Source organism: Trifolium pratense, linkage group LG1 (genome assembly GCF_020283565.1).
Source record: "Trifolium pratense cultivar HEN17-A07 linkage group LG1, ARS_RC_1.1, whole genome shotgun sequence".
Taxonomy (NCBI): domain Eukaryota; kingdom Viridiplantae; phylum Streptophyta; class Magnoliopsida; order Fabales; family Fabaceae; genus Trifolium; species Trifolium pratense.
Window position 1 is genome coordinate 6,874,609 of NC_060059.1, and position 25,432 is coordinate 6,900,040.

Consider the following 25,432-nt stretch of genomic DNA (forward strand, 5'->3'; position numbering starts at 1 on the left):
TAATAAAAAGAACATGATCAATCCATTCGGTGGCAAATCCAAATGGAGATGAGGATGGCCATGGCCACCCTACTATTATTTATTTATTATTATTATTATTTACTAAAAATTATTATACTATCGTTCGTTTAATTGATAATGACAAAAGTGTCCGTTAACACAACTTCATCCTCACCGAAACGACATCCTTACGACCATAATGCAAAACACAACCTTTTTTCAATTTTCTTCCTCACTAGAAGGCCATCATGACACCTCCTAGCAGCCACCCACCACCTTGTCCATATTGGGTGCCACCATTGCAACATAGAACGTCTCTGTCCCTTGTCGTTGTAAGTTTATTTTAGGATTCAGTAAATAGATTTTACCATATTTACGATTTTATATACTTTGATTTATTACTTACTTTATAAAAAAAAAATTGGACATAACTTACTTTATAAATTTTATTACTTTATTTTAGTAGCCATCCATAACTTTTTACTTTATTACATACATAATATTATTGCAATGTCAACACATATAAGCTAATTCAACAAAAATAAAATTTTTCTATAAAAAACAAAAAGAAAAAGTGACTGGTTGGGCAAAGAAAAAGATACGGAGAAGACTAAACCCCAAAACGAAAACGACGTCGTACATAGTATCACGAAAAAGTGTTGTTTTTCGAACAAGGAAAAGGTTTAACTTCAAACGTTGTTGTTGGGTCTGTTCTGTTCGATACAAACGAAGAAAATCATTCTGTCTTTGTCTTCCCTTTTCCTATTTGTCTCCGCCGTTTTTAACGTCAATTTCTCCAAACCAACAATTTCACCTTCTTCTTATCAACCCTTCTCTCTCTCACACACTCATTTCTCATTCTCTTTCAATAATCTTCAACCCTTTCTCTCTTTCTCTCTCTACAACAATGTCTCAGGCTGCGGCTACTCGATCCATTCAAACCTCTCTTTTACGACCCACTTCAGGATCTACACAAGAAAGGTCTCAAACCTTGTTAAAGCCTTCAACTTTTTCCTGCAAAGCTTTTCCATCACAGGGTAACAATATCCCCAACGTTTGCCTCAGAAACTCTCCAATCAATGCAAGAAAATCTGCATCTGCTGAAGTTGTTCCTGTTTCACCTGAAGATGATTCAAAGGTTCGTTCTTTTTGTATATATTATTGTAATTTTTGCTTCTGTTGCTTGGTTCCTAAGATAAAAACTTGATGGGTGAGTGAGAAAAATTGATTTTTGTTGTAACCCTTGGTGAATAGATTGAGGAGGAGTTGTTGAAGTTACGTGGTTTACAGCAATTTGGTGATGCTTCTGGTGGAATTTGGTCAAAGCCAACTGTTAGAAGGAAGACAAAGATTGTTTGTACTATTGGTCCTTCTACTAATACAAAGGAAATGATTTGGAAGTTGGCTGAAGCTGGAATGAATGTTGCTCGGTTGAATATGTCTCATGGAGATCATGCTTCTCATAAGAAAGTTATTGAGTTGGTTAAAGAATATAATGCACAATCTAAGGACAATGTAATTTCAATTATGCTTGATACCAAGGTAAGTTTTGTTTTGTTTTGTTTTCAGTAAGGTTTATTTGTTGGTATCATGATATTGTTGTGAGCACGTTTTGTTTTTCTGTTAGCTGATGATTAAATTTTGTGTTTTTTAGGGTCCTGAGGTTAGGAGTGGGGATTTGCCACAGCCAATTTTGTTAAAAACTGGGCAGGAATTCACTTTTACTATCAAAAGTGGTGTTGGAACTGCAGATTGTGTTAGTGTGAACTATGATGATTTTGTCAATGATGTTGAAGAAGGGGATATGCTTCTTGTTGATGGTATGGCTGCTAACCGATAAAACTAAAATATTCAAATTACTAACAAATCTGTATCATGCTGAATGATTAATAAATCCGCAAACACAAAAATAAGCATATTCTTATATAGTAGTAGTAAGTATGAGTTTCTTTAATCTTAATTAAATATTGTGTGCTGCAAAGGGGGAAAGTCTCCCTGTCTCTCAAAAAATTTAAGATAACAAGGACAAATTGCGGAAAATAGTGGTTTGATCAGGTTCTGCTACGCTGCAGTGCTATAGCACCACTTTAGTCGCTATATGATAACACTGTACTAAATAGCTTGTCATGGAACAATAACTATTTGTTCAAATTCCGCACTGCTATAGCCTATAGTAGCTATTTGACAACACTGAGCCTAAGGCAGTGTGGCATGCTGGCTTTTTAGTGCTCTGCATATAGAGCATTTAGAGCTTTGACATTCTTATTGTTGGAAAATATCTTCAATTGCCTATTTATCTCAGGAAGAGTCAATACCAAGTCTTTGATGCTGAATCTGATGCATGCTATAGCTAGCTATTGAGTGTATGCAATCTTATGTGGATTTCTGACTCTTGGTGTATGATGTAGGTGGTATGATGTCTTTCTTGGTTAAGTCCAAAACTGCGGATACTGTGAAATGTGAAGTTATTGATGGAGGAGAGCTTGCATCAAGGAGACATTTGAATGTTAGAGGAAAGAGTGCAACATTGCCTTCGATCACTGGTTAGACTTTGGATTATTATTATTCCTATTCTTGATAATTTCTTAATATTGTCTATTTCTTTTTCCTCACCTATGCGTATGTGTGGTTTTGGTTGGGGGTTAAGGTTATGTTGGTTTCTCGGGCGCATAATAATCCTATTGATTTGCTGCAGAGAAGGATTGGGATGACATCAAATTTGGAGTGGATAATGAAGTTGATTTTTATGCCGTTTCTTTCGTTAAGGATGCACAAGTAGTTCACGAACTGAAGAATTATTTGAAAAGTAATTATTCAAGATACTTTTTTTTTCCTTTCAATTAGTACCGCTGATTAGTTTTCCGGATCATTTTTAGAAATATGATTAATATGGTTAATTCCCCTATCATTAATGCAGGCCGTGGTGCTGATATTCATGTAATTGTAAAAATTGAAAGTGCAGACTCTATACCGAACTTGCATTCAATTATTACCGCATCTGATGGGGTAATTTCCTAATCCTGTACTATTTCATTATGCTTGTTGCCTAACTGATCTGATGATTATGGAGAATTGGGATTATTAAGCACATACTCTAAAAACAGAAATTTTTAGTATAGAATTCATTTTGATCGGAGGTTGTGGATGCTGACCTTTCTTCTTTTACGGTTTTGTTTAGGCTATGGTTGCAAGAGGAGATCTTGGTGCAGAACTCCCTATTGAGGAGGTTCCTCTTTTGCAGGTAAAGTTGTTTTAAACAAATTTGAGATTAACGGTAAAACTAATCATTTGGTGTTTCTTCCATAACTGGACATTAGTTTGTGCTTATCTTAACTTCCATAATGTCTGCTATAATGCAGGAAGAGATAATTAGGATATGCCGTAGCATGGGAAAGGCTGTTATTGTGGCAACAAACATGCTGGAAAGCATGATTGTTCACCCGACACCAACCAGAGCCGAGGTATCTGATATTGCAATTGCTGTTCGAGAAGGTTCAGATGGAATAATGCTTTCTGGAGAAACTGCTCATGGAAAGTAAGTTAATAACTCGCCCGTCTCAAAGTGCCCAATTACCTTGACATACTGATAATTCTCCCGTTTCATGAGTTCTTAGAAAAGAGTAGAAATATCACAGTCGAATTATTGTTGCAGTAGCATCTCAATGACTTAAGATGAATCTAAAGCAAGAGTGTGTTCACTGAACAATAATATGAGATTTACTATATTGCAGGTTTCCAATAAAAGCTGCGAAAGTAATGCACACGGTAGCATTACGGACAGAAGCCGCTTTACCAAGTGGGCAGATGCCGCCACCTAATATTGGCCAAGTATTCAAGGTTTAGACTTCGAGTTCAATGTGCTTTTTTTTGCTATGCTGACTTTTTCTAATCTTTCCTCATTTTACTGTTGGCAATGAATAAACTATTACTGTTGACACTGAAATGTGTGATTTATTCATTTTGGTTGTGTAGAACCACATGAGCGAGATGTTTGCATACCACGCAACCATGATGTCTAATACCCTTGGAACATCAACTGTTGTCTTCACTAGATCAGGCTTCATGGCTATTCTATTGAGCCATTATCGACCCTCAGGCACCATATTTGCATTTACTGATCAGTGAGTTATTTTTCCGTTATCTTGTTGATAAATTTTTTCTCTTGAAATAGAAGCTGCTAAATAAACATGAAATTAATTTAATCAGTAGCATTATATGTGTTCCTAAGTAAGTTTGAGAGATTATTCTGAAATGTATTGGATTAAAGGGTACAACTTTTATCTAACCAAATTTTGCTGGCTATGCAGGAAAAGGGTACAACAAAGGTTGGCTTTGTATCAAGGAGTCTGTCCTATTTACATGGAATTCTCTGATGACTCGGAAGAGACATTCACAAAAGCCTTGGATTTGTTGCAGGTAATGTTTGGAAAATATCTTTAATGTTTGAGATGTTACCTATATAGTATATACTACTTCTAAGTTCTAACCAAATAATTAACAGCTATGGTATATAATTTTCAGTTTATTCACACACGACTGCTTAAACAAAGAGTTCCGTTTTATTTAATTTTAGTTTCTTCGTGATCTTTCTCATTGTGTTTCCATATGCAGAAGAATGGAATGGTTAAAGAAGGAGAAGAAGTAGCCCTTGTACAAAGTGGAAGACAACCTATATGGAGGTTCCACTCCACTCACAATATCCAAGTCCGAACAGTAACTGCCACGAATTAAGTTTCAGCTTCTGAGGCCTACATATACTTTTAGAAGTACACTACACATTCTCTTTTTGGTGCGGTTATGCCAATCTTGCATTTTTTTGTTGTTGTTTGCTTCATAGGTTTAATCTATTCTTCATTTACCGCCTTCTTGTTTTCATATTTAGAATGGTTCAATAGTTCATTTCATTGAAAATTTTGATAACGAATAAGACTGTTTCACTAATCTTGCTCTTTGTATTGAAAACTCTTGTACCTTGAATTAGTTTTGTAATGTGATTTTCTAAAGAATTTTGTACTCAGCTTTGTATCATTATCATTTATATTTTTATTTTTATGAATAAGCTTATGCAACACAGCTTTCAGCATCAATCATGAGAATAACTTGAACCACACCATGTTGGTACCAATGAGGGAATTAAAAATGCAGGAAGAATTTGTTTTGCATAATACAGTAATAACAAGAGAATAACTATTAACTATACATTCATTTGCCTTTTTAACTTTCTTTCTATCTTCTTGATTAAATGAAGAGACAACAAGCAAAGCCATCTTTTCAAGTCACACAAGAGTGCAAGATCCATGTAGACACACAAATATTATAAATAACAATAACAATTAACACAAGAGTGCAATGCAAATGTTTTTCTTTATTTACTATTAATTAGTTTAAAATCATTGGCAAATTGCAACTACTTACTCTTCACACAGTAGCCATAATGGAAGCGCTATAATCAGTTCTCTCATCATAGTATCTTGACCAAAGCATAATCCCTCCATACTTATATGTATTTTCAATGATAGGTAGGATTTCAGACGCCAACACATCAGCCGGGATAAAACCGCTTCCAGCTGCGCCCTTAGCGGCTGGTAACCCCAAAAATATCTCCCCAGTTGGAACAATAGTTTTCCATTCTTTCCATGAACTCACAAGGTTATTTTTGTTATGATTAGTATAATCACATTGTGGATTATTATAGAACTGAATCCAAACAAAGTCAAAAAGTCCTGTTTCGATGGCTCTACCCAAGAATCTATCAGGAATTGGACATTGAGGAGCAGCACTTAGATAAACACCATTATATTCCTTGAGAAATTGCGCAAGGTATTGCCAATATCGTGTGGAGCCAAGTTCGATATCAAAATCTATACCATCTAACACAGCATCACCAAATGGTCTTGAAGATGACTCACCACTCAAGAAATTGTTCCATAAATATGTTGAGACGTCTTTAGCATCCTCAATTGAAGCTAAAGAGTAGCTTCCGATTCCACCACCGATAGAAAGCAACATTGTGATACCTCTACTTTGGCAATACTTGATGTGTTTACCTATTCTGGTGCATGAACTGGTTGATGGGTTGCAATGACCTGCTAGGTTCAATTCAGGGGTTCGGCCATTGCCGAACCTGTAGAGAAATGCAATGTTTATGTGGGTGTATCTCCTAGTGGCACATGCTTCGAATAGTGTGCCCTCGTCGCTGCTTTGGCCCCAGTAGATGGCTATACCACCAGCATGGGAGGTTCCTACAAGAGTGAGGAAGAGAAGAAAAAATAACAAAGTGTGAGAATTTTTTGCCATCTTTATGAAGGTTTGGGGCTGTTGTGACTTGTGAATGATTACTCCTTGGCACTTGTGATATTTATATTGTGAATGGCTGGTAATTCACACTTTGAAGTAACCTAATAAAATTTTGAACTAGCTTTTAATTATATTTAAATATACTTATATTTGTTGATATATTTTGCCAATTAACATAATAAAAAGACACTATAATGACATGCAATCAACATAGAACTGAATCTATTATGAACGTCTTTTGAAGATTGCGATGAAGCAATGAAATTTTGGTCTTCAATCATCAAGTCAAATTATTGGGCAAAATCCTTTAGCTTTGGTCTTATAAATTGGCTTGAATGAAACCTTTGGCAATTAAGAAATTGAAAATACGCCACATAGTTTGGTGAACTTTTTTAGCGTTTCTATTAATATTAATATTTATATTTGATGAAAAGATCATAATGAATCAGTATTTATCGAGTACTGCAATATCTAACATAATATGCTCCTTGCGTCAAAAAAAAAAACATATATGCTCCTTTATATAGCGAGCCAAGTGCAAATGGTTGTTGAGGTCATTTCTCTCGAACAGACTGAACATCTAAAGAGCTCATCCTTAGCCGGCCAAATGACTACAGGATCATCGGTCTACTCTACCTCAATTCGATCTTCTAGATCACATATATACAAAATTATAGATAAAAAAACAACAGTAAAACACAGTTAAACAAAAAGAAAATCAACATTTCATATTTTAAAGTCATGACTCATTAGTGTATAATCCATTTGCACACAATAGAAGATAAAGTTAACCACACACTATACCTAATTTTCAAAATACAGCAATATCACCATTATTTTCTTGGATCATTACTATCACAATTAATATAAAACAACAACTTGAATATGACACCAAATTAATCATTGACCAATTGAAACAACTCATCACACGCTTCCAATAATAGAAGTGCTATATCCACTCTGCAAATCATGAAATCTTGACCAAAGCATCACTCCTCCATACTTTCTTGTTTTCTTAATCACAGGTAAAATTTTAGAAGTCAACACATCTGCAGGAATAAAACCACTTCCGGCAGCCGCCGTGGATGCCGGCAACCCCAAAAATATCTTCATGGTTGGAACGGTTCTTGTCCATGTATTCCACGAATTCACGAGATTAGTTATGTTTCCGTTATATTGACAAGGAGGATTATTGTAAAATTGAACCCAAACAAAGTCAAAAAGTCCTGTTTGAAGGGCAGTGCCCAAAAATTTATCAGGAATTGGACACTGAGGAGCAGCACCAAGATACACCTTTTTTCCATATCTACTATACCCTTTAAGAAAATGTGCAAGGTGTTGCCAATTTTGTGTGGAACCAAGTTCAATATCAAAATCAATTCCATCTAAAACAGCATCACCTAATGGTCTTGAAGATGACTTGCCACCCAAGAAAGTGTTCCATAAAAATGTTGAAACATTTCTTGCATCTTCAATTGAAGATAAAGAGTAGCTTCCAATTCCACCACCTATTGAAACTAAAACTTTGATTTTTTTACTTTGGCAATCTTTGATTTCTGAGCTGAATTTTGTGCATGAATTTGGAATTGACGGGTTGCAGTGACCTGCAAGATTCATTTCAGGGGTTTGACCGTTACCAAATTTGTTAAGAAATGCTATGATAACGTGGGTGTATTTTCCGGTTGCACATGCTTCGGCTAAGGTACCCTCGTTGCCGTTTTGGCCCCAATAGATTGCTATGCCACCAGCATGGGAAGTTGCAACAAAAGTTAGGAACAAAAGAGGGATAAGAGACAAGAAAGTGTTTGAGTTTTTTGCCATGTTTGTGAAAGTTTAGGTTTCAAGGTATGTTGTGAAGAGTTATTCCTTGCACTTGGGATATTTATAGAATGAGATGGTTGACAATTTATAAATTTGGACTATACTAGAGATTGGAATGGAGTTTGGCTGGTTCCCATTTGCAAAGGATGTTGTTTATTTTAGACATGAAAAAGTCCACTTAGTATTTTCCCACTACCGTCAATTTTTGCTAGTCTAGATGCTTAGAACTTTAGGCATTTAATTCAGGATAAATTGAATGGAGTAATATATTATATATATATATATATATATATATATATATATATATATATATATATATATAATTTTGTTTTGTATTATATAATATTATAAGAAAATTGTTATTTTTTTTAGCATTAATTTATTATTTTATTATTTGGTCTCTTATAAAATAATTAGGCTTAAATATCATATTGGTCTCTGTATGTTCCCGCTTTTTTTTGTTTTAGTCACTGTATTGTTTTTTTGTTTAAAAAAGTCCCTGTGTGTGCAAATCGTGTGGGTTTTCGTCCCTCCCGTCACAAAACGCTGATGTGGCTAACGGTTGACATGTGACAACTATGAATATTAGGTAATGGGATATCGACTCGAAAATATTATGCAAATTATGTAAAAAAAAGAAAGAAAGAAAAAAAGACACGCCTTATGTTATGATGAGTTTGTTAATAAAATATTTTAGTCATTAAAAAAAAATCAAGGATATTATTGGTATTATGAAAACTTCACATCAATTTTGTTTTATCCTGTTTATATATAGGTATAGATCTATTTGAAACCATAAACTACAGAGAATAAGTAAAGTATAAAACAAATTTTATTTTTTTTGTTAATTAAAAAAAATAAAAACGTGAAGCTCCTATATATATATATATATGGATTTTAAATTTTATGTATTTTTTTAAGAAAAAAATTGGTTTTTTTTTGGTTTTGTCCTTCATTAATCTAAAATTTTTGGTTTTGATCCTTCATTTGCCACATCATAGTTGCCACATTGCAAGTCGTTAGCCACTCAGCGTGTTTTGAAAGACAGTTGACTGGAGGGACTAAAACCAACATGATTTGCAAATGCAGGGACTTTTTTAACAAGAAAACAATACATGACTAAAACAAAAAAACAGAAACATACAGGATCAATTTGATATTTAAGCTAAATAAATTTTTTTTTTTACTAAAAGCCAAATAATTATTATTACGAGAAATTTCATGATATAATTTTATTACGTAAGAAAAAGGCGTATATTTTTATCAAGAAACAAATAAGATGTATATTTATTTGATTTCAATCAATTTTTTTATCATCAAATAGCTAAAATTTCATCCTTTTAAAATAAATAAAATATTTATGTGTCAAATCCTAAATCAAACATATATAACTATGTGTTTCAAAAAAAAAAAAAAACATATATAACTATGATGTTCATAATTAAGTTAAATTCACAGCTATCGATTTCTTTGAAATAATTCACTCCATTATACACTTTTATATAATTTTTTTAATTAAATGTATCTTTGAAATGGTCAGAGGGATTAATAATTAATAATTTATATAGATGCCAACAACTCACTTTTTTGACAATAAATTTGTGGGTTCTTTTCTGTCACTGTCCCGTGAATTTCTTTGTGTTTTGATTATTATAACTGAATTTGTCTCAACACGATTTTAGTAAGTTTATCTTTCTCATCATTAAAAAAATTGTTTCAAACATGTACCCAAAAAAAAAATTGTTTCAAAATTCCATTTGACTAGTTTTGGATTGAAATTTGAAACAATTACTAGCGTTCTTATAAAAACTACTTAGCATGTCAAAGAGTAGTGACTTTAGAGCACTCAAGAAAATTTGAATGAGATGATAAACGATATTTTTAGTTTAAGTTTCAATCTAATCTTAAAAATAAAGTAGTATTAAATTTTGGACAATGCTTACATGTGTTATACATAGTCAAATATAACAACAATTAATTGGAATTTATGGAATCAATATTTTAGAGTAAATGTATCCAGGTCTTTTAAATTTTGTATTCGTAACATAAATACGTCTTTAAGTATTTTAGATAATAAATGTGTCTATTTTTTAGGTAATAAACAAATATATTTTTTAATTATTTTAGTTAATAAATAGATTATTTTAAGTTTTCAATTATTCTCTATTATAAAAATATTGACGAGACTGTTAACTTAGTGAGGTGACATTGAATGTTGTGTCTTATTATTTGGAAGCCAAAATGTAGTGTTCATCGTTACCTCACTAAGTTAATGGCCCCACAAGCGATTTGGTAACAAAAAATAATTGGAAAACGTTACAAATAATTAAAAACTTAAAGAATTTATTTATTATCTAAAAAACTTAAATGACATATTTATTTACAAACACGTCCCCTAAAGACCCCTAAATACATTTGGTCAAATTTTTCAAAATCAATTGTTTTGAATTATTAATACAAATTTTAGATTTTTGAATACCTTATGACCTAAGCATGACCCTTAGACAAGTTTAACATAATAGATAAACATACATACATGCACATAATATTGATTATAAACAAAGAAGTCATAATATCAATATTAAAATAAATTGGTCATTAGGGACCTAAAAACAAAGCAATTTGTTTTTTTTGAATGAAAACATCTATTTTATTTTAGAGACTAAAATGAAAATTCTAACTCTCTTTACTAGGAGTATATTGTTTGCTCATTTAAAAAACATACACGGATGACATTCCGTCAATACATTTAGATTAGATGGTCTAGATATTTCTACCAAGTTTAATACTAATCACTACTAAATCAACTATTTTTTTTGTTGATAAATAATGTAGAAATTGTTTATGTGTAATTGGTCTCTAAGACTCTAACCTCACTTGCAAGTGTTTCAAAAAAAAAAAAAAACTTCACTTGCAAGTTGCAACAAAACAAAAACAAAAAAACTAACTTAACTTACTGGTTGATTGATTTTGAGTTAAATTTGCGATAATCGGTTAAAAAAGTAATTAGAATTATTTAATTTTCCTGTGTATATGTATATACAGGGTTTTTTATTTAAAAAACAAAGTTTGTTTTTATTTAATTTTTAAAAATTGTTTGACCAAGTCCCTTTATTTTATATAGAAGAGTTTGAATGTGCCACTTAAATATAATTCTGTTACAATAATCCTAATATATAGGATTTGTATAAAGACAAATGATTAAAAGTTTGTTTTTTTAAAAAATAAAAATTTAAGATTAACTCTATCATTTATCTAAAGTTTGTTTTTTTTTTTTTTAAAAAAATAAAATTTTAAGATTAACTCTATCATTTATCTAAAGTTTTTTTTAAATAAAAATTTAAGATTAACTCTATCATTTATCTAAAGTTTGTTTTTTTTAAATAAAAATTTAAGATTAACTCTATCATTTATCTAAAGTTTGTTGAATTTGACTACAACTATGACTCTAGTTAGTTATAAATAGTCAAGTACACACTCACTCATAATTTGTATTCAAAATCATCTTCCATTTAATTTTGTTACGAAATAAAATTACAATGAATTGTGGAAAAGAGTTCCTTTACCACAATGAAAGAGATGTATATGAAACTTTGGTGATCAAACTTTCAAGAGACCCAATGGAATCAATGAAACTTCTTGCTTTGTGGCTATGGTTGAAAGATGTTGGATATGGTAACGTGGTCAACAAAATACATTCATCATCATATTCAATTATCAATGAATTTGCAGATGAAGGTGTTACTTGCCTTAATTGTATCAACACAAGTATGATACATTCATCAATTGAATTTAATGAAGATGATATTCCTCGAATGTGTTACCTTATAGATAAAGAATTCTCTCTCAAGATGTTATATGAAAATAGGGCTTTTGCTAAAGAAGGGGTGAATATGATGTTAAAGAATGTGTGCATGGTGGCATTAGGAGATATCATGGAACAAGTTAATATGAAGATTATTGGCGATGAGAATGTCAATCAAATTTCTACTCAAGTTTGATTTATTTTTGCATTTAGTTATTGAATTTTTGTTTAGATTTGAAGTGTGATATTATTGGTATTTGTTTTTCTCTCTTATTCGGATTCGTCATCAATTGTTCATCATCATAGAGAATTATATATTAGTACCTTTTGATATGTCTTATTATAATTAAAAGTGTGTTGCCCCGTTTGTATATTCTTGATACGTCTTATTATAATTATTTTGTGTTGCTCCTTTGCAAAAATAAAATAAAATAAAATTATTCTGTGTTGCTGCAGTGCGAATTACAATTTGGTTCAGTTAACTGTATTTTTGCACATCCCTAATTAGTTGTCGGTGGCAGATGTTGTCCAAAATACTAGGGAAGCCAGATATTAACTAAAAGTATTTATAGATTTTCTGAACCAATAAACAAATCAGATAGCTTTTCTGATCAAGTAGTTAGTGGTTAGACATATACACCTTCAATTTAGAATTTTAAGTGTTATAAATATTCATTAAAGAAAATATAAAAAATTGATTAATATTTTTGACTTTTACCACCAGTTAAAATCTGGTTCGGGAATCAGCTCTGACATCAATTGTCCTCAGTAATTGAATATATTTTGTACGCATAAGCATTTTCCTAATTGAATATAGTAACATTATTTGTGTCGGCCCTAATTTATTTGAGAAAAACCCTAACTTTGATGGCATGTAGGTTATTTAAAAACAAAAACAAAAAGTTTCAATTATCAGAGAGATTTGATTGGTTAAAAAAACTTTTTAAATTGGTAAAGGGAATATTTTAAATTCATAGAATATTTTAAAAAAAATTGTTTTTAAATTTTGTTTTTTTTTCAAGAATAAAAAATATTTTTTATTTTAAAAAATAATTTAATAAAAAGAAATATATTTTTGTCAAAATTACCCCCTCACATCTCCTCCATCTACCTCGAACCAAACAGACAGAGTTTATATCTCTGTTGACACCCATACTTCTCTCTAATTATTTTTTCACCAGAAATAAGTAATTTTTCAAAACCACTTATTTCTAGTGAATAAGAAAGAAAGAAAGAAAAGTTTACCTAACAAATTATGTTTTTTGAGATGGTTGATTCATGTGGTATTAGAAGCACTACTACAAAAATGAGTTTTAATAGCGCCCTTTTAATAGCGCTCGTTTAAAAAACGCTATAAAAACTTAAACTGTAGCATTTATAATAGCGGTTTTATGAAACACGCTATTAAAACCTTCAATTAGCGAACACTATAATAACGTTTTGTAAAAAACCGCTATTAAAGCCTAACACACAAAGCATTATGACAGCGCTTTTTTAAAACACGCTATTAAAGCATAAAACGCGCGCTTGAAATTAATTAAAAAGGATGGTGGGTGAGTATCGAACCCTTGACCCCTTGAACCTTTTATTTTTATTTTTTAATAAAAAAAAATTAAAAATAGAAACAGAAGTTATCAAAAAAACAAAATAAAAACTAAGAAATTAAACATTGAAGTATTGAACCCACGATGCAAACATTCTGAATTCATAGTTTCTTCAAACCCAATCTCGCAATCATAATTTCTTCAAACCCAATCGATTCCCAGCAAATCAAACAACCCTAGAAACGAAATTGTTCCTCTTCTCCCATCAAACTCAAAGCAATCGAACTCAGTGCAACCGTTTCCCAGAGAAATTCAACTCAGAACAATCGTTTTCCATAAATCGTTCCTCTCCTCCGATTGATTTTCTGCGATCAGTTTCCTTCTCACATCGTTACGAACCCTAATATCCAAGAACCCATAAATCACTGTGAACCCTAACCCATAAATCCTGTTTTCTCCACCATATTGTGAACCCAGAACCCAGCAATTTAACCGTCTGAAGTGGTACTCGAGCTCGTTCCTTGCCTTGCTCATCACAACTCGTTCGGTCGCCCTTATCACAGCTCGTTCATTGACGGTGCTCATCACAACTCAAACCTCCGTCATGAAGGTAGGCTTAGGAATGGTTGAGAAAAATTAATTTACAAAATTGATTTAAGTTAGAAGACAAAGTTGTTTTGGGTGTTGTTCAAAATGTTTTTGTCTGTTAGCTTAGGGTTTTTGTTTGTTAGGACTTATTTAATATTTATAAGTTCAAAATTAATTTAAGTTAGAAGACAAAACTGTTTTTTGGTGTTGGCTATTCAGCTATGATTTTTTCAACCTTAGTAGATTGAAAAGATTAAATGGTAATGATGATATATGTATCATGTCCATTATGTAGTAAGGCGTTAACTTAAATGTATAACATGTAGGTTAAAGAGTGTATAATTACTAATATCATAGTATTTGGTGTCACTGATGTTAATTTGTTGCCATTAGTTTGATATGATATCTGACTTTGTTGCTATGATCAGTGTTATGGACATGATTATTATGAAATGACAACCTTTGTATGAACTCTCTCCTATTGATATGTTTTAACTCTTAACATTTTGGTTGTCTTGTAGTCTGAACGTGCATGTAAACAAGTCAGTCATAGGCCATAGCCCTTAAATTTGATAGAAAAGAGATCGATTTGGAAAATTGGGAAGAAATTGATTCATAAATTGCAATCGAAGAACAAGTCATCCAGCATGATGCCTTTGGCTGTTAGCTATGTTTTTAGGTGTTTATGATCAACTCATATCTACTCACCCTAATGACTTCTGTGGATACTTAGCTAAGGTCAGTTATATAGTTGTTATTAGTTTTTGCTACTTATTTGCCTTTATTTTGGTTTATTTCTAGTAGCATTCGTATCTTTGATCTGTGTCTGCAAGGAAGGAGCAGGGTGCTTCGGTTCTAAATTTTGGTACGGTTGCTATGCTCATTGGTCATCGCAAAGCTTGTTTTGAGCTTCTGTTTGACAGAGTAGGTAGTCTCTCTTCTACTACTATCTGTTTGCTATTTGGCTAGTGGTGTTCAATTTATTTAAATTAATAATTCTATTTATTTAAGTTAGTAATGTATGCCATGTTAGATTGAGGAATAGACTTTGTTATGTAGCATGTTAAAATTGGAAATATATACGACAACCCAAAAGTTGTCATTGTGGAAATTAATAATTCTATAATTGAATGTATGTCGGATTATCCATTACACTTGGAGTTACTAAAACTGGAGAAGGTGAGGATGGTAGAATAAAATTGTGATTGTTGAAAATGATTGTTTTGATTGCTTCATGCAATATTTAAACTTTTATTTTTGGTCTTATTTTATTAATGATGTAGTATCTGACCTTGTGAAACATCTATTTTAGTATAGTTGTGCTATAGTTACTCAATTGGAAAGGGACAAAGCATGCTAGTTTCAAAATTTTGGATTATTGAAAATTGGGGAAAAAAATCAAAAAGAGAGAAAATTTGTTTGATCGTTAGCTTCGACCATTGAGACATGGTATGCAACATCGTCTTGGGTTTGGTTGAGTATAAGCTAATTGTTTGGATTTTCCTGTAGAACTATTTATGCATATAGTTAGTTTGATGCACTCCCTTATTTTTCTTTCATTTGATTTTGATTATCAATATACCTTCTATTATTTCTCTATATAGCTGCTATGAAAAACATGTTCCTAAAATTGCAGGTCCCTTGGATTATATCTAGAGCAGTACATGGCAACATACAAATTAATCAAGCTGTTAATAAATACTTGTGTTTGCACATAAATAGGTACTCATGATAGTTTTCAAATTAGATGTTATTGAAAAGAGTTACAAGCTTGTCTTATAGCTTTCAAAGAATTATCTTGATGTGGTGAATGTCAAATGACATTTGATGTAATTCTTTATGGGTAGTTCAATGACAATTTCTTAGAGGTATGTTAACATTGTTTTACATTTTGTGCTTTGGCAGATAATAATGAGCCAATGATTTTTCTTCAATTGTAACCCTTAGGGAGTCAAGAATCAAATTGCAGCCAGCAGGTATCTCTTTCTCTCTTTCACTTGAGTACTTCGCTGGTATTAAAAATAATTTAACACTTGAATTGAATACTGTGAATTGAATAACTTTCAGGTTAAGATGCTCTACACCTAGAGAGAAGATTAAATCAAATAGTAGATAAAGATCTAATGGGAGAGCGACTTAGTTAAATGGGAAGAAATGGTCCAAGTTGCACTCATGTGTAGACATTTTAGGGGACTTCATTCATTATGTAGAATTGCATATACTTGGTTATATTGTAGTGCACATAACTTATTTCTTATGTGTTGATTTATTTTATGATTAATAAAATTTGTTTAGTTTTTTTTACCTTATCCAAGTATAGCATAATTATGAAAAATATGCCTTTGAGCTCTCTCTGTTTAGAAAGGAAAAAATATAGCATAATTTAAAACGATATGGACAAAAAAGGGATTATTATTTTTTTTTTTTGTTGAAAAAGACTTATAATAGCGCTTTTGAGCACGACCGCTATTATAAGTTGTTTGCTTGAAGGATTATAATAGCGCTTTACATGCGGGCGCTATTAAATAACTAACTTATAATAGCGTTTTCAGAATAAAGCGCTATAGAAACCTGTTTCCATTGTCCTTGTAGGTCGCGCAAGTTTACATATGAAAGCGCTTTTTTCAAAAACCGCTATTAAAGGTTAATATTTGATAGCGTTTTAAAATGCTATTATAGGCACCCGTACCTATAATAGCGGTATCAGTGATAGCGTTTTAAAGCGCTATTAAAAGCCAAAATAAGCGCTATTAAAGGCCCTTTTTTGTTGTAGTGAAGCATTATTATTGTCCATGTGTTCTAGTTCAATTAGTAATGTTGATATTGTTAGGTTAGATGTCTTTCATTTATTGAATTTGAAATCTCACATCACATGAGTTTAAATGGTATTTACTATTTACTACTTCATCTATGGAAGGAAAAGAAAAACCTTATTGTTAGTTCAAGGTTGAGTATGCTTGTCTACGATCTATTCAATGAATGGGTATTTATTTATTTTTGGTAAAAAGAAATGAAAAGAAAACTTGCATTGAATAGAGCTCCAAATTAGAGAAGTGCATAGAATCCAAGGTGTTGAGTTATTCCCTCCGTCCCAAATTGAGTGAGATAATTGAGTGTTTCACGCTTTTTCACGATTAATATTTTTAATTATATTTTAGTAAAAATTATAAAAATTTGATATTTTAAAAATACTCATTGAGAATCTGAAATGAATCAAACAATATCTTATATGTTAATATTTATTTTTATTTATTAGTAGAAAAATATGATCAAAACAATATGTGTGAATAGTACAATATAGTCAACTGTGTCACTCAATTTGAGACTTTTCAAATTAGAGAAGTGCATACAAATACTAAGGAAGAAGTTTTCAAATTGATTTGGTCTAATCATCTTTTTGTCTCATTCAAACTTCAATTGCAACAAAACAGAACAGAGTAAAAGACTCCCAAGTCAATAACATAACAAAATTAGGAAATAAAAATTGACACTCCCCCATAACAAAAACGTAAACACAAAACTTTAATCATCCCAAAGTCAAATAAAAACATAAACAATAGGCAGCTGAAACCAATCTTCAAAGTCGGTCATACATAGTATTGAATTGGTCAAACCATGACAATAATAAGCCAATTTTCAGAATATACTAAAGCCAATTTTTTTAACTTTGGTTACAGAAAGTTTAAGATTTATTTTCTCAGAGTACTTTAAATAATTTACACAACAAAATCTAAATCTTGGTCAATGATCTATGAAACACATACACGGATACCAAACATGACAAGAACACTAACACATTGACACCAATAAATATAATTCAAGTAATCATACGCGCTAGTATTGTGTCAGACACCGAGACACGCCTGATCGAGAAATGTTCCACTACAAGATAACTACTTCATATAAGGAGCTGCATATATATTTCCTGGAAATCATATATTATTTTTAAGGTCATATTATTACATGTATGTATAACAAAGTGATCACATAGCACTTAGTAATGTGTAGGAACAAAACCTACTAAACATGCTAATTATTCCAAATACAGAAATACTAACGAAACTAGTTAATTATTAATTAAACACTGACCTTAATAGCATTACTATATTCACTTTGTCCATCAAAGAATCTATTCCAAATCATGACTCCACCATATTTAGCAGAACCCTTAATAGCAGGAAGAACTTGAGAAATCAAAACATCAGAAGGAATAAAACCACCACTTGGAGCAGCAGCATCATTAGCAGGAACACCTAAAAACACTTGTTTAGCTTGACTTGCAGTCCATTGATTCCAAGCATTAACAAGATTAGCAGTGTTACCACTTGAGTATTGACATTGAGGATTATTATAAAACTGAACCCAAACATAGTCAAATAAACCAGTACTAATAGCTGAATCCAAATGAGCATCAGGGTAAGGACATTGTGGTGCTGCAGATAAATAAACTTTCCTTTGTGAACTAAAACCATTAAGTGCTTTTGCAAGTTCATCAAAATGTTCACCACCAGCTTCAATATCAAAATCAATTCCATCCAAAACAGCATCACCTAATGGTCTTGAAGTTGACGAGCCACCCAAGAAATTGTTCCATAGGTAATTTGCTACTTGTGTAGCATCATCAGATGAGGATAAAGAGTAGCTTCCGGCGCCGCCTCCGAGAGAGAGCAACACTTTGATACCTTTGGCTTGACAAGCTTGGATTTCAGAACTAAACTTTGTGCAACCGTTTGAGGCTGCATCACAATGTCCTGCAAGGTTTAGTGTTGGAGTTTGGCCATTGCCAAAAGAGGAAAGAAAAGCTATGTTTACAAATTGGTAGTTGTTTGTGTTACAAGCATCTGCTAAGGAACCTTCACCACCATTTTGGCCCCAATAGACTGCAATTCCTGCAGCAGATGAGGATTTGAATAGGGAAATGAGGAACAAAGGGAATAATAGGATTGAAAGTTGTTTGAAGGATGCCATGTTTGTATGTTTGTTTTTTGAGGTTGTTGGTTGGTTGTGTTGTGTTGAAAATGTAGATGGATGAGTGCACCATTTTATAGGTGTTGGAGGGTATGTAAAAACAAAGTTAGGGGATGAAATTTTGAGAACCGTGTCATGTACGTTGGTTTGAAATTGGCTGCATTCATTCATTCATAGGGAAGAAAAGTAAGAAGCATGAATTTCAACAACTTGATCTCTCTAGAAATTTTTAGTGATTCATTGATATCTTCATTTTATTTATTTCATATATTTCCTTAAGAAAAATAATCATACATTTTCTTAGAAGTGTCCGCGGTTCGGTTTGAAGTAAGATTATCTATGAAAATTTGTTAATATAGTTAAATATGATAGAGGTTTTTTAGTATTCTCTTTAGTTTGTTTACGGGCTAGTTTAGGTCAAATTTACTACCGATCAAATCAAATTTTATTAGTTTGGGTTGGTTTAAAAATCTATTTTTTTGTTAGACCCGAACCAACTCAACCGAATGATAAGCAGGTCAGGTAATTAGACGCTTAAATTTTTTTTAAAAAATAAAATCCAAAAACAAATATAATTAAATAACACTAATTTTTATGGACATTTCAGTATTTAAACTAAATCCTAGAATTTAAAATTTTAACACTTAAGTTATACTGAAACATTGTTGAATCTTAACATATAAAAGTCTTAAATCATATTAAAAAAAAAAAAATCACATATTGGAATAAAATATTCGTTACTCTAACTAAACCACTTCAAGTTTGAATTGGTTGTTTCATGTTCGACCCAAACTCGAACAATTTCAAGTAAAATACAAGTTGAGTTGGATTATTAAATTGACGACTCATCCAGACATGTGAAAACCCCTAATTCTCTTTGTCCACTACAGTCACATATTCCTATATCATTTTATCAAAATATTTCCAAATTTAATAGTTAACTTGTTCTATTGAAACATTGCTGAATCTTAACATATAAAAGTCTTAAATTATATTTTAAAAAAATCACATTTTAATGAATAGGTTGAGTTTGCAGATTTTGAATAAAATATCTGTTATTCTAACCAAATCACTTCGCATTTGAATTGGTTAAGCTGGACCCAAACTTGAAATTTTTTGAAGTAAAATATAAGTTGAGTTGGATTATCGGATTGACGGCTAAGCAAGACATGTGAAAACCCCTAATTCTCTTTGTCCACTATAGTCACATATGCTATTGTACAAAAAAAAAAAAAATCCCAAATTTAATAATTAACCCTTTGAATTATGAATATAGATCAGATGAGCTGAATTTAAGCTTAAAACTAAACTCGTTAAATTAATTGTTTTTTTTTTGTCGAACTTCACAACAACTCTGTTGAGTATCCCTATATGGTTCACAGATTTAGATTGACTATGATAATCTATCGTAGAGTGTTTAAGTTGCAGCTCAAAACTCTCCGACCTATACCCAAAATTGTGTTTTGTGGGGGATCAACATTGATTCTCCCACACAATTTAGTCTCAAAAATATTAATATTAATTTGGCATTGGAGTTTCCTTAACCAGTGCCCCGGGGGCACCGGTTAGCATGACCCTAATATTAATTTAATGATAAGAGTTTAACTTTATAATTTTGAAGAATAATGATAGAGTAGAGAAGGTGGCAAAATATAGTTTTCTCATGAGTAGCGGTCAAGTTGAGAGATGTTATTATGCTTTTGAAGTTCACACGAAATGTGAGTCGCATTCATCCTCTCCTAGTTAGGGAGAACACGTGTATCATTAATTACCCGTAATGTGCGGGGAACAGATTCAGTTTAATTAATCATCTTCCATATAACACCAATTAAATTTATTTGTTTGTTTGTTTGTTTAGTTTCTCAAGCTAATACAGCCTTTTAATTGTCAAATAATTAAACACAACACAAAACAACTCAACTCAACTCATGGACGTCATTGACTATTTCTATTGGATTGGTCTTTTAAATTCATTCATTGGGCATTAACATACTCATTCCGTCCCAAAATATAAACAAAAAGTGGTCAATAAAAGTGAATGTATTTAGTTAAAAATCTGGTCCAAATACATCCACTTTGTTTGACTACTTTTTGCTTATATTTTAGAACGGATGGAGTATATCTAAATCTCTCTCAACAACATACATATTCAAATTGAGTCAGGATCCGTTGACACCAGATGTCAAACTTTAATTTGACACCAAATCTCAACCGTCTAATTTTTCTAATCAAAGGCTAATAATAATTTTCTATATTAACTCATGTGTGTATCTATTTAGGAGATTCCTTATTTTATGGTCTCATAAAAATTTGATTTGTTGTTAAAAAAAGAATGATTTGTTGTTATTCAATCTTCCCAAACATTACTATTCGTGTGTTTTCATTCATCTCTCTCTCGTGCTCTCTTTTCTCATGAAGTTGATCCACCTCTCAACCCCATTAACAGAAATAGAAGATGGTCTTTATGTTCTTCAACAATGAAAACTTCTTTGCACAACAACCACTCTTTCATTCATACCCAAAAAGAAAAAATAATTATTGATTTTTGTGTACACCGATAACCAACTACCAATTCAATTTCATTAAAAGGGTTATGTAACAAAAAATATTCATTAAAAGGGTTTGCTATATTAATACCATAAAATTGTATCATGATTGATGATTCATATATGCATTTACTTTCAATGATATATAAACTATATGTTCAATTGATTCCAAAACTCAATTTGCACACTATCTGCAATCGATTTCATAAATTTTAGATAAATTTTAAACCTATATTTATCTGCAATTAACCAAAGGGGAATGAAAATGCAAGAAGAATAGTAATGTCTGGAAAGATTGAATAACAACAAATCAATTTTTTTGTAGAACAACAAATCAATTTTTTTTTTGGTACACAACAAATCAAATTTTTATGAGACAAAAAAATAAGGAATCTCCTAAATAGATACACACATGAGTTAATATAGGAAATTATTATTAGCCTTTGATTAAAAAAGTTAAACGGTTGAGATTTGGTGTCAAATTAAAGTTTGACACCTGGTGTCAACGGATCCTAACTCATTCAAATCACATTACTAGTTACCAACATAGTGTGACACAAGTGATAGATATTTGGGTCTATTAACCATTTGGTCCTGAGTTCGATCCCCGACCGGTGTGTATGGAGAAGCAAGAGGTCAACCCCTTAAATAGATCTCAGTTATCTCGAGGAGATTAGTCTCTGCAGTTGCGCGCGGAGTGGTTTAACAAAAAACACATTACTAGTTTTACTAGTTTTAGGCTTTTAGCATTAGTAAACTTTTAATTCTTTTCTCGATGAGTCTACTGATTAAATTAAACTCACATGCAAGATTTTATTTGTAAGTTAAGAGGGAGAGGGAATGAAAGGGTTTTGGTGGAAGAAAAATAGAGAAAAAATTATATAAATTTACTAAAAATCTCTATCAATGCAATTTTTGAATTCCTCCAAATTAGGAAAATTTTGTAGGTAAATTTTAATAGTGGTCCATGGTGGACCAGTCATGAATAACATTATAACGAATACAAAGTTTATAAAATTCACCGTTGGATTGAAATTTTATAACATATAGATCATTCATAAAAAAATTTATAAAAAATTGAAAATCATTTGATATGTTATTGAGACACATCAAGATTAATAACATATCAAATGATTTTCAAAAAAATTTAAAAAATTTATGGATGATCTATACGATATAAACTTTCAATCTAACAATGAATTTCGTAAAATTCATATTCGGTAGATCACTTGAGTGGTCCATCGTAACATTAACCAATTTTGTATTATGAAGAAAAATGAATCTCTCAAAGTTCTCTCCTTCTATAATCCTCTGTTATTTTCACTTGCTCCTTCCTTTTTTTCCAAAACCTTCCCCTCCCTTTTCTTCCAAACTCGCATACAAAATGGAAAAATAGAAAATTTTGAATTCGAATCTAGATCTATACAAATCAATGTATTTACAGCCATCACCTGAACTATAGGAGTATATAGACTTAATATACTACTTTTTATTGGTTGAAATTTTTGTAAATTCGACCTATAAAATTTAATGAAATATATATTTAAAATAGTATGGAAATTCATTTTTTTTATTTATTTATAAATTTAACATACTATCTTTCATCCAAATATAATTGAGAACTCTAACGCTAAATGGGCTAAAGTGATTTCATCCAAATATATTATTGTTAAAAAAAAACATGGATTATGCTCAATTAACTTTAGAGTAAAAAAAAATCTAATTGATTCAAATGGTAAGAGTCTTAATCCTCTTAAGTATGAGGTCGGGGGTTCAATTTCTAACTCAATCGTGCGTATAGAGAAAATTCGGTTGGGAAAGGAAAAATCACATTGTTTGCTGCACATGTTCTCCGATGATCACTAACAGCTGTGGAAACTTCGTATCAATACTATGGTAGTCCAAAAAATATTAGAGAAAAAAATTTCAATTAATAAAAAAACTAACAAAGAAGATTATAATCATATTTCTTTAATCATATTTCTTTAGTGTTGATAATATGTATGGGCCAAATGTTTGGGCCCAGCGGGAAGCACATCCAGCCAGACCATAAAAACAGAAAAGATGTTTTCTCTTCGGGCCCCCCGTGTTTCTTTTATACCCCCCAATATTCCAATTTTGCCCTTGTGAAAAATTCGGTTCGCAGAAACCGAATTTTTTCTAGTGCAAATTCAGAGTAAATTTCGGTTTTTAGAAACCGAAATTTGTTTTCAAGGCAAAAAAAAACTTCGGTTTCTACGAACCGAAGTTTTTTCAAGGGCAAAATTGGAAACTCAGGGGGGATAAAAGAAACACGGGGGGTGGGGAGAGAAAACATCAACAGAAAATTTCTCTCCTGGCCCCGTATTTCTTTTATATCCCTGAATTTTCAATTTTGCCCTTGCAAAAAATTTCGGTTTATAGAAATCGAATTGTTTTTGCCTTGAAAACAAATTTCGGTTTATAAAAACTGAAATTTACTCTGAATTTGTACAAGAAAAAATTTGATTTCTGCGAACCAAAATTTTTTGTAAGGGCAAAATTGAAATATTGGGGGTATAAAAAAATCATGGGGAGTCGGGAGAGAAAACATCATTTTAGTTTATACTCCCCATTTACACTCACACTTCCTCTAAACATGTGAAATACCCAAAACACCCTTCATTCTAAATCACGTAACCCGCCCTATAGCTGTCAAAATAGGTTGGCCCATTCCCAACATAGTAAACTACAGGAAGTTTAATTCATACCAGATCATTTTAAAAATGAAGATGTTTTCTCTCCCCACCCCCGTGATTCTTTTATACCCCTGAATTTTCAATTTTACTCTTGCAAAAAACTTCGGTTTATAAAAACCAAGTTTTTTTTGCCTTGAAAACCGAAATTTACTTTGAATTTGTACTAGAAAAAATTCGGTTACTGCGAACCGAAGTTTTTTGCAAAATCGGAATATTAGGGGGTATAAAAGAATCACGGGGGGTCGGAGAGAAAACATCAAAAATGAATGTACCATTATGTAACTTTTGAAAAATAAAATAAAGATTTTTATTGTTAGAATAAAGGATGTTTTAGGTATTTCACTTGTTTTAAGGAGGAAGATAAAATGGTGAGGTATGAAGTACAATTTTCCATAAAAGAAAAAAGTAAGATAAAACTATATAGATTGATCCAAACTAATCCGTGAGACTAATTCTATTTCCCATTAGCTAAGGCCTAATTAAAGTTAGAATGAATAAAACTATATAGATTGATCCAACATAAAGACCAGATTGAAGCTAAAGTAGAGCATCGTAAGCCTAATTAAAACCATGGCCAGGTTCCCTCCATTTAGCCTATTCTCCATTTAACCCATTAATTACATGGATATTGTTTAAATTTAACTAAATTTCAATTATAGACAATCTTTTAATATTGAAATGAAAACACCGTCTTTTCCTTGGTATATACAAATTTTACATTGGGATCTATTGACTTCTATTTTTTTTTTTTATACAAAATTTGGCGTTCTAAAGCCCTAACTTTAGCTTTGAGCGTGGGTCGATCCAGACGATTACCACACTTCAACAACTTTTAAGTGGACTATAGGCCAATGTGAGTCCTATTTATGTTTTTTCACTTAGCGAACTTTAAATTTCAATAAAGATGAAAGAAAAAACTGATAGATTGGTCGATCCGAACAAACTCTATTCAGATTGACCAATATAATAAGAGGTGAAAACGGAATTATGCGTGCTTTTGAGAAAATATCGAGGCAAAATGATAAATTTTCTTTTCTTAATATGCTTAATTTAGTCCATATTTGATGTAAGACGGAGTATATTTTGGGTTTCATTAATCGGACCCCTATGACTATGAGCTTGATTTGATGGCTGATATTAATTAGA

The 25,432-nt window shown here is 31.6% G+C and overlaps 5 protein-coding genes and 1 long non-coding RNA gene across 7 annotated transcripts; 3 read left to right on the forward strand and 3 right to left on the reverse strand.

Moving 5' to 3' along the window:
* The first annotated feature begins 590 nt into the window (after positions 1-590).
* On the forward strand, positions 591-5,013 carry LOC123904610 (plastidial pyruvate kinase 2). Its single transcript, XM_045954271.1, has 12 exons — positions 591-1,138; positions 1,255-1,542; positions 1,655-1,820; positions 2,409-2,543; positions 2,696-2,806; positions 2,918-3,006; positions 3,179-3,241; positions 3,360-3,535; positions 3,732-3,837; positions 3,973-4,121; positions 4,308-4,416; positions 4,612-5,013. Exons 1-12 carry the CDS (start codon positions 908-910, stop codon positions 4,729-4,731), a joined length of 1,743 nt encoding a protein of 580 aa, XP_045810227.1. The 5' UTR covers positions 591-907; the 3' UTR covers positions 4,732-5,013.
* A 117-nt stretch (positions 5,014-5,130) lies between these two features.
* Positions 5,131-6,352, reverse strand: LOC123904693 (hevamine-A-like). Its single transcript, XM_045954348.1, has one exon. The coding sequence runs from the start codon at positions 6,295-6,297 to the stop codon at positions 5,419-5,421; it is 879 nt and encodes a 292-aa protein (XP_045810304.1). The 5' UTR covers positions 6,298-6,352; the 3' UTR covers positions 5,131-5,418.
* Positions 6,353-6,999: 647 nt separating this feature from the next.
* LOC123904769 (acidic endochitinase-like) lies at positions 7,000-8,184 on the reverse strand. The gene has a single exon (XM_045954412.1). It carries the CDS (start codon positions 8,116-8,118, stop codon positions 7,222-7,224), a length of 897 nt encoding a protein of 298 aa, XP_045810368.1. The 5' UTR covers positions 8,119-8,184; the 3' UTR covers positions 7,000-7,221.
* Positions 8,185-11,657: 3,473 nt separating this feature from the next.
* Positions 11,658-12,119, forward strand: LOC123913089. Its single transcript, XM_045963694.1, has one exon. It carries the CDS (start codon positions 11,658-11,660, stop codon positions 12,117-12,119), a length of 462 nt encoding a protein of 153 aa, XP_045819650.1.
* A 2,726-nt stretch (positions 12,120-14,845) lies between these two features.
* Positions 14,846-16,286, forward strand: LOC123904841. Of its 2 annotated transcripts, none has more exons than XR_006808280.1 (4): positions 14,846-14,983; positions 15,692-15,777; positions 15,961-16,031; positions 16,123-16,286. It is a non-coding gene; the product is annotated as an uncharacterized LOC123904841 (long non-coding RNA). The 2 variants fall into 2 exon arrangements; XR_006808281.1 differs by having other exon boundaries at positions 14,846-14,979.
* A 1,706-nt stretch (positions 16,287-17,992) lies between these two features.
* On the reverse strand, positions 17,993-19,067 carry LOC123904914 (acidic endochitinase-like). The gene has a single exon (XM_045954533.1). It carries the CDS (start codon positions 19,021-19,023, stop codon positions 18,133-18,135), a length of 891 nt encoding a protein of 296 aa, XP_045810489.1. The 5' UTR covers positions 19,024-19,067; the 3' UTR covers positions 17,993-18,132.
* Positions 19,068-25,432: the final 6,365 nt, after the last annotated feature.

Coding starts and splice junctions, on each gene's coding strand:
- LOC123904769 (XM_045954412.1), bottom strand. CDS start 8,118: ATGGCAAAAAACTCAAACACTTTCTTGTCTCTTATCCCTCTTTTGTTC.
- LOC123904610 (XM_045954271.1), top strand. CDS start 908: ATGTCTCAGGCTGCGGCTACTCGATCCATTCAAACCTCTCTTTTACGA. Junction 1,543..1,654: donor CAATTATGCTTGATACCAAG/GTAAGTTTTGTT, acceptor TGTGTTTTTTAG/GGTCCTGAGGTTAGGAGTGG. Junction 2,544..2,695: donor AACATTGCCTTCGATCACTG/GTTAGACTTTGG, acceptor GATTTGCTGCAG/AGAAGGATTGGGATGACATC.
- LOC123913089 (XM_045963694.1), top strand. CDS start 11,658: ATGAATTGTGGAAAAGAGTTCCTTTACCACAATGAAAGAGATGTATAT.
- LOC123904693 (XM_045954348.1), bottom strand. CDS start 6,297: ATGGCAAAAAATTCTCACACTTTGTTATTTTTTCTTCTCTTCCTCACT.
- LOC123904914 (XM_045954533.1), bottom strand. CDS start 19,023: ATGGCATCCTTCAAACAACTTTCAATCCTATTATTCCCTTTGTTCCTC.